We start from the raw sequence: 6,668 nt of genomic DNA, 5'->3' as shown, positions 1-6,668 counted from the left end.
TTTACAAAGAATATTTTAAGGACCTTCAATAAGCGATTATTTTTAATAATATTTTTAGAAACCTTTCATAGGCGAATATTTTGCAACAAATATTTCTAAGATCCTTGAAATAAGTGTGAATTTTTTAAATAATATTTTTCCAATGACCTTCAATTAGCGCAGATTTCTTAAGCGAGGATTTCTTAAATAATAGTTTTTTCAATGACCTTCCAAAGGCGCAGAGTTTACAAATAATCTTTTTAAGGACCTTAAATATTAATTTTCACATAATTTTTCAAGGACCTTCAATTTTTTCAAAGTAGGTTTTCTTTTTCAGCGACATTTCAAAGGCTTGGATTTTTAAAGAATATTTTCATCGAACTTTTAGAGACTTAGATATTTAAAGAATATTTTTTCAAGCTCCTCTTATGGGCGTATGTTTATAAAAGACTAATTTTAAGGATATTCCAAAAGCAAAGATGTTTTAATATTTTTTTTTTCGAAATACCTCCGAAAACCTCCAAAAATGTCTCAGTGTTATTTATGACTATTTTTAAAAGATCATACATTTTTAGGATAATACACACGCTTTGAGTGTTTAAAGAACAGTTTTATGGATCATCCTAAACGTGAAGCTTTATTTAAACCCATTGGGTTAATGAAATCCGGCACAAAGTATACTATTATTTAATAAATATATTATAAGTAATATTTAAGTACATATGTTCGCAGTAATAAAATAAAATATCGATGCCATCGATGTTCACATTTTTAAATAATATTTTCCAGAAGTATTCAAAAGTTTTAATATTATTAAGATTATTTTTAAGTTCCATTAATAAGTCGAAATTTTCAACATTGTTGTAAAGATGTTTTTTTTTCAAATAATTTTTATGCAATTTTATTTTTTTCTACACGCAGCATTTTTCTCGTACATTTCAAACAAATATTAACAATTATAGTGAAAAATAAAACTACGACAAACAACGATATAATGATAAACATGAAAACATCTACATTATAAAATTGCCATGTATTCAAATTATGTCCCAAGTGGATGAGATGCGGGGCACCTCTATGCCTCAAAACATATTCTAACCAATAAATTGCCGTCTGCATTGGTGTGTTTTGTCTGTCACGGAATTGAAATGATTTTTGTTTTGCCATTTTCATATATTTTTCATTTTCCACAAGTTCTACTATGGCCTTATAGATTTGTTGGTCTTGTAATGACTTTGCTGCAATTTTCAATGAAATTCCGGTACTGATTTTTTCAACATAATTAAACTTTTCTCCAGTTTTAATGTGCGGACTTTTTAAACCCAGAATTGGTATGCCATAGTGAATACTTTCGATAACACTTAAGTAGCTTCCGTGTGATATTAATAATTTACAATTTGGATGACTGAGAATACCATGGTGAGATAGATTCCTAAAGAAGTACACATTGCTGGGCACGCGCAATACTGCAGATGGATATTGTGGGGAATTCCATAATATCATTGATTTCACCATGCCAAATTGATTTAAAATATTCTGCATCACATTATCTGGAAAATGTTCTTCTATGGCAACATATATGAAACCTTTTTCATGGGTGTCGGCATTAAGCATTTTAAGAATTTGGGGAGCTACAGGTTCTGGTACCTCGGGAATATGTAACCCAGCAACTTCAATCATATTTGGTAAATATGGCTTTGGTTTACTTATGGCATGATGATCATTCAATAATATCAATGATATATTCTTTTGTACCTCTTCCACAGTTTTCGAAGCGTTGGGAAAACGTAACTGGTAATATTTCTTATTCAATGGCATCATTTCGTAATTATGGTACAATGTAACTAGCACACATAGAGCCACATTTAAACATCTCTGCCAAAAGCTCATATTTTCATCAAACAGATGTTCCAACATAACACTGGGAACATATGAGAGAGGTGCCGAATTTCTGAACAGACTATCTAGAGGTGCACATGATCCAATTGTCGATATGCCCACAAGTGGAACATTAAAATGTTGTGCCAGTCCGTATAGGGATTCCGAAAACAATAAATTCAGCAAAATCAAATCGAATGATTCATTTTCCATCAGATCACGTATTAAAGCATTGTGAAGAATATTTTCACACATTTGAAAGCCAATTGTGAACATTTCACTCATATTATTGAAATGATCCAAACCAATTTCTTTGCTTATTGCATGTCGAACTTCTGTAAAAAAAAAAATAATACTATTTATTTCATACCTTCTCTCTTACAATGTATAACTTACTTCCATTTAACTGAAAATTCTCTTCTATTACAATGGAGCGCAAATTTGTATGTTCTGCAGTTTGTCTGAAATTTGTAATCGAAGTGACATAATGTCCACGTTCAGCCAATTTAAGTAGAAGCGGTTCAAGAAATGCATATTGTGCTGGACCTTCAAAACCAAATATAGACAATATGCGAGCCGTTTGGCACACTTGTTTACCAACGAATTGTAGAAATATTACTAAACCTATATTGAAGCGCATTATTAGCTCAACTACGTAAAAATTAAAAAAAGTACTGGAAGCGAACATTATTTTTTTTATCTACTAACATTGACTATTCCATTTGCCCTGATAACGGCTAAAACAACAAAAAAATCATTTTTATTGCTTTTGGATAATGTCCGAACTCGAAATTATCAATTTGCATTAAAAGTGGGGTACTAGAAGGCATATACACTGATATGTATTATTATCAGTAATTACTGATTAGTTTAAAGCGGCTCAGTTTTCCTGCTTCATTTTATATCTTACACAAATGTTTGTTTTGATTTTGGGCCAGAAGTTTCTAATGGCTCGAAGTGTTGGAGGTATTACCGATAAACTGAATCGATATGTAGGTTAATCAAAGTAGACATACATGTTCTAATAGATTTTTTGACAGATAACATTTGAGTCATGTTATGTCTTGTTATTAGCATGAACCTTAAATTTATTATTCGGTTTGCAACACCTTAAAATATTCACCGGAAATCCTATAGATTATATATCTAGATTAGAATAAAATGTTAATAAAATGTCGATAGAACTTTGCTACAACTCCTAGAATGTTTGGTATAATAAATAGGGGATATCCATCAACCTATTGGTGTAGCCATCATATAGTGGCACTCCCAATATTCAGCTATTTTGCAGAGTTTTGGCACATTTTCAATCAAAGCAGAAAAAATATAACTATAAATAAAATTCCATGTATGTTCGCCTGTCTCTTGAAATTGCCACATTTTCTCATTGTAGTGGCTATAATTAGGAATTCCGGGATATTGGAGGGTAAATCACATTTTCAATTTTTTCTGGATCAATTTTTTTCTGTTTTCGGAATTTAAATTTTTTACAACGAAGTTTCTCATCGAAGTGGCTTTTATATGGCATATCTGATTCCTGGTGATTTTTTTTATCGGAAATTATTCTGTAAAGGTTTATGTTTTAAAATAGCCCCAAACAAAATTCCCGTTAAAATTTACACATGACATTCCAACTTTTAGTATACCGATCATCATATCTAGTCGAGATAGTCGATCTAGATATGTGTATGCATCTGTCTGTCCATTATATTTTGTAAACATGATACAGGCCACAGATATGGAACAATTGTCACGAAATTTTGCATGTATTACCCCTTAATATTTAGGGGAGGCCACAATTATGACCCGAATATTGGGAACAAAGAATGGATTCTGGATTTGGAATACGCAGGACAGTTTTAATGAAGATCGGTCAATATTTACCACCACACTGTTGTACAGGGTATTATGTCTTTGTGCATATGTTTGTAACAGGCAAAAGGAAACGAGACAGACCCATGGTTTCTTTTGAGAATATGCATAGAATCACTTTCTGAGTCGATTTATGCATGTCCGTCTGTCCGTCCGTCCGTCTGTCCATGTTAAATTGTAAACAAAGTACAGGTCGAAGTTATGATCCGAATTGGCTGAAATTTGGTACAGCTCATCTATTTGGCCCAAGGACGAACCCTATTGAAATTGGGAAAAATCGCGTCAGATTTAGATATAGCTCCCATATATATTTTCGTCCGATTTATAGTAAATGGTGTACCAAAGTACCTATATTTCTTTCGATTTGCACCAAATTTGGCATATAGTACTAAATTAAGTCTAGAGAGATGTGTGCGAAGTTGTGTGAAAATCAGTCCCGATTTAGATATAGCTCCCATATATAGTTTCGTCCGATTTTCAGTAAATGGTGCACCAATGTCCCTATATATCATTCGATTTGCACGAAATTTGGCACAGCATACTGAATTAAGTCTAGAAAGATGTGTGCTGAGTTTCGAGACAATCGGTCCAAATTTAGATATAGCTTCCATATATATTTTCGTCCGATTTTATGTAAATGGTGCAACAATGTCCCTATATATCACTCGATTTGCTTGAAATTTGGCATAGCATACTGAATTGAGTCTAGAGTGATGTGTGCAAAGTTTCGTGAAAATCGGTTCAGATTTAGATATAGCTCCCATATATATTTTCATCCGATTTTATATTAATGGTGCACCAAAGACCCTATATAATCTTCGATTTGCACAAAATTTGGCGTAGCGGCCTGAATTGAGTCTAGAATGATGTGTGCGAAGTTTCTGAAATGATAAGTGATAAGTTTCGGGAAAATCGGTTAAAATTTACATATAGCTCCCATATATATTTTCGTCCGATTTAATGTAAATGGTGCACCAATATCCCTATATATCTTTCGATTTGTGGCATAGAGTAATGAATTGAGTCTAGAATAATGTTTCGGGAAAATTGGTTCAAATTTCGATATATGTCCAACATATGGATATGTATTCGTCCGATTTTACATAAAAATTCAAAATTTTGCACAATGAACCAAATTGAGGCTTGAATGACGTTATTGCGTTTCGTATAGCTCTCTTATGTATTTTGAACGGGTGTCTGATTGAAATTAAATTTTTGACTGTGCGTAGTACTGAATAACGTGTATTAATTTTGCTGTAAATCGTTTTCCATAAATTTGTCCCATGGTACGCAGACTACTCTAAATCTGCCCGAATGAAATTAAATTTATCATAGGTTGCAGCAAGACATGAGCATGTTCCTTCGAGGGAACAGAGACATGCAATTGTGAGGATACATATGTACAACATACCCAAAGTGGTGAAGGGTATCATATAGTCGGCCCAGTCCGACTTTACTACTTTCCTTACTGGTATCATGATAATGAAGGTCAATATTTGGCAGGTCAAATGAACCATTTTTTTTTAACTCACAGAAAATACGATTCGATAATGATGCCTCAGAGAAACAGTTGTCGGTCAAGACAGTACACATATCGCGAAATATTACCAAGGATTGGAATAGAGATCCGCAGAAAGTTTGTGTTCCGTGGTAGTTGTGTAGGGTATCATATTGTCGGCCCCATTCGACTATTCTGCTCCGCTCACTGGTTTTAAGCTCAATTAAACACGTGTTGTAAAATTTCGAACATATCTGATATGTTTTGGACCATTTACCTCAAATCGAATAAAATTATATGTGGGAGTTATATCTAAATCTGAGCCGATTTCAATGAAATGAAATACATGTAATTCTATACTCCACTAACTATCATTTCCAAAATAAGTCATCTCAATCTGGCTTGTTTTCGGGGTTTGGTGTACCATGTACCCCAAATCGGATGTATTTATATATGGGAGCTATATCTGAATCTCCCATCGATTTTCACCAATTTCAAATTGGTGCATCTTTGCCTCATACTATTCGGATCATAAATGCGATCTGTACTTTCTTTAAAATTTAATATGGACAGATGAATAAATCTACTTAGAAAATTGTTCTATGGTTATTCTAAAAAGTAACCATGGACCTATCTCGTTTCCATGATGTAGGTCACAGATGAATAAATCGACTTAGAAAGTTATTCTATGCTTATTTTCAAAGGTAACCATGGGCCTATCTCGTTTCCATTTGCCTGTTACAAACATATGCACAAAGACATATTGCCCTACACCAATGTGTGGCGAAGGGTATAATAACATAGTCCCTATATTCAGGTTCCGACCGATTTCAGGAATTTGGATACATTTGGATGGATGGTACAAACGATTCAAGTTCCTTGTTTCAATTTTTTTCAGTTGGCAAACGTTTTTACCAAATTTAACAATATGAGTTCACGTTTAGTATAGACCCCGTTTTACAGTACCCAACATTTTCCGTATATTGAGGATATGACCCCTATAGTCCGTGTCGACTCAAGGTATTTTAAATGAGGATATAAAAAGTTCGGCGTTGTCGAATACCTGAAAAAAACTTTTATAAATCGTTCAAAACCCGTTTCTGTATTATTGAAGGCAAACATCTTCAATCTTCAGAAATGATCTAGGTTTGGTAAATAAAAAAGGTTTCTTGAGTCGAATGCTCTATATGCTTCATGCAATTTTATTTTTTTCTCTGAGCCAAAGTTTTCTTATACACTTTATAAATATATTTACAATTATTCTGAATATAAAAGATAACACAAACAATATGGTGATGAAAAATGCAACAACATCGATATTATAAAATTGCCAAACGTTCAAATTTTGTCCCAAATGACTAAGATGTGGGGCACCTCTATGCCTCAATACATATTCGATCCAATATATTGCCGTCTGCATTGGTATATTCTGTCTGTCACG

At 33.1% G+C, this 6,668-nt stretch overlaps 1 protein-coding gene across 1 annotated transcript; it reads right to left on the bottom strand.

Moving 5' to 3' along the window:
- Window positions 1-996: 996 nt before the first annotated feature.
- On the bottom strand, window positions 997-2,497 carry LOC133336628 (UDP-glycosyltransferase UGT4-like; the record flags this gene model as incomplete). Its single annotated transcript, XM_061544910.1, has 3 exons — window positions 2,254-2,497; window positions 1,180-2,192; window positions 997-1,137 (listed from the first exon to the last, which is right to left on the bottom strand). Coding segments are annotated over exons 1-3 (1,398 nt in total), but the record flags the coding sequence as incomplete, so codon positions are not given.
- Window positions 2,498-6,668: the final 4,171 nt, after the last annotated feature.

Source organism: Musca vetustissima, unplaced genomic scaffold, assembly GCF_032173495.1.
Source record: "Musca vetustissima isolate MV318-11 ecotype Yass unplaced genomic scaffold, APGP_CSIRO_Mvet_v1 utg328121, whole genome shotgun sequence".
Classification (NCBI taxonomy): domain Eukaryota; kingdom Metazoa; phylum Arthropoda; class Insecta; order Diptera; family Muscidae; genus Musca; species Musca vetustissima.
This window is presented reverse-complemented; position numbering and strand designations above follow the sequence as displayed.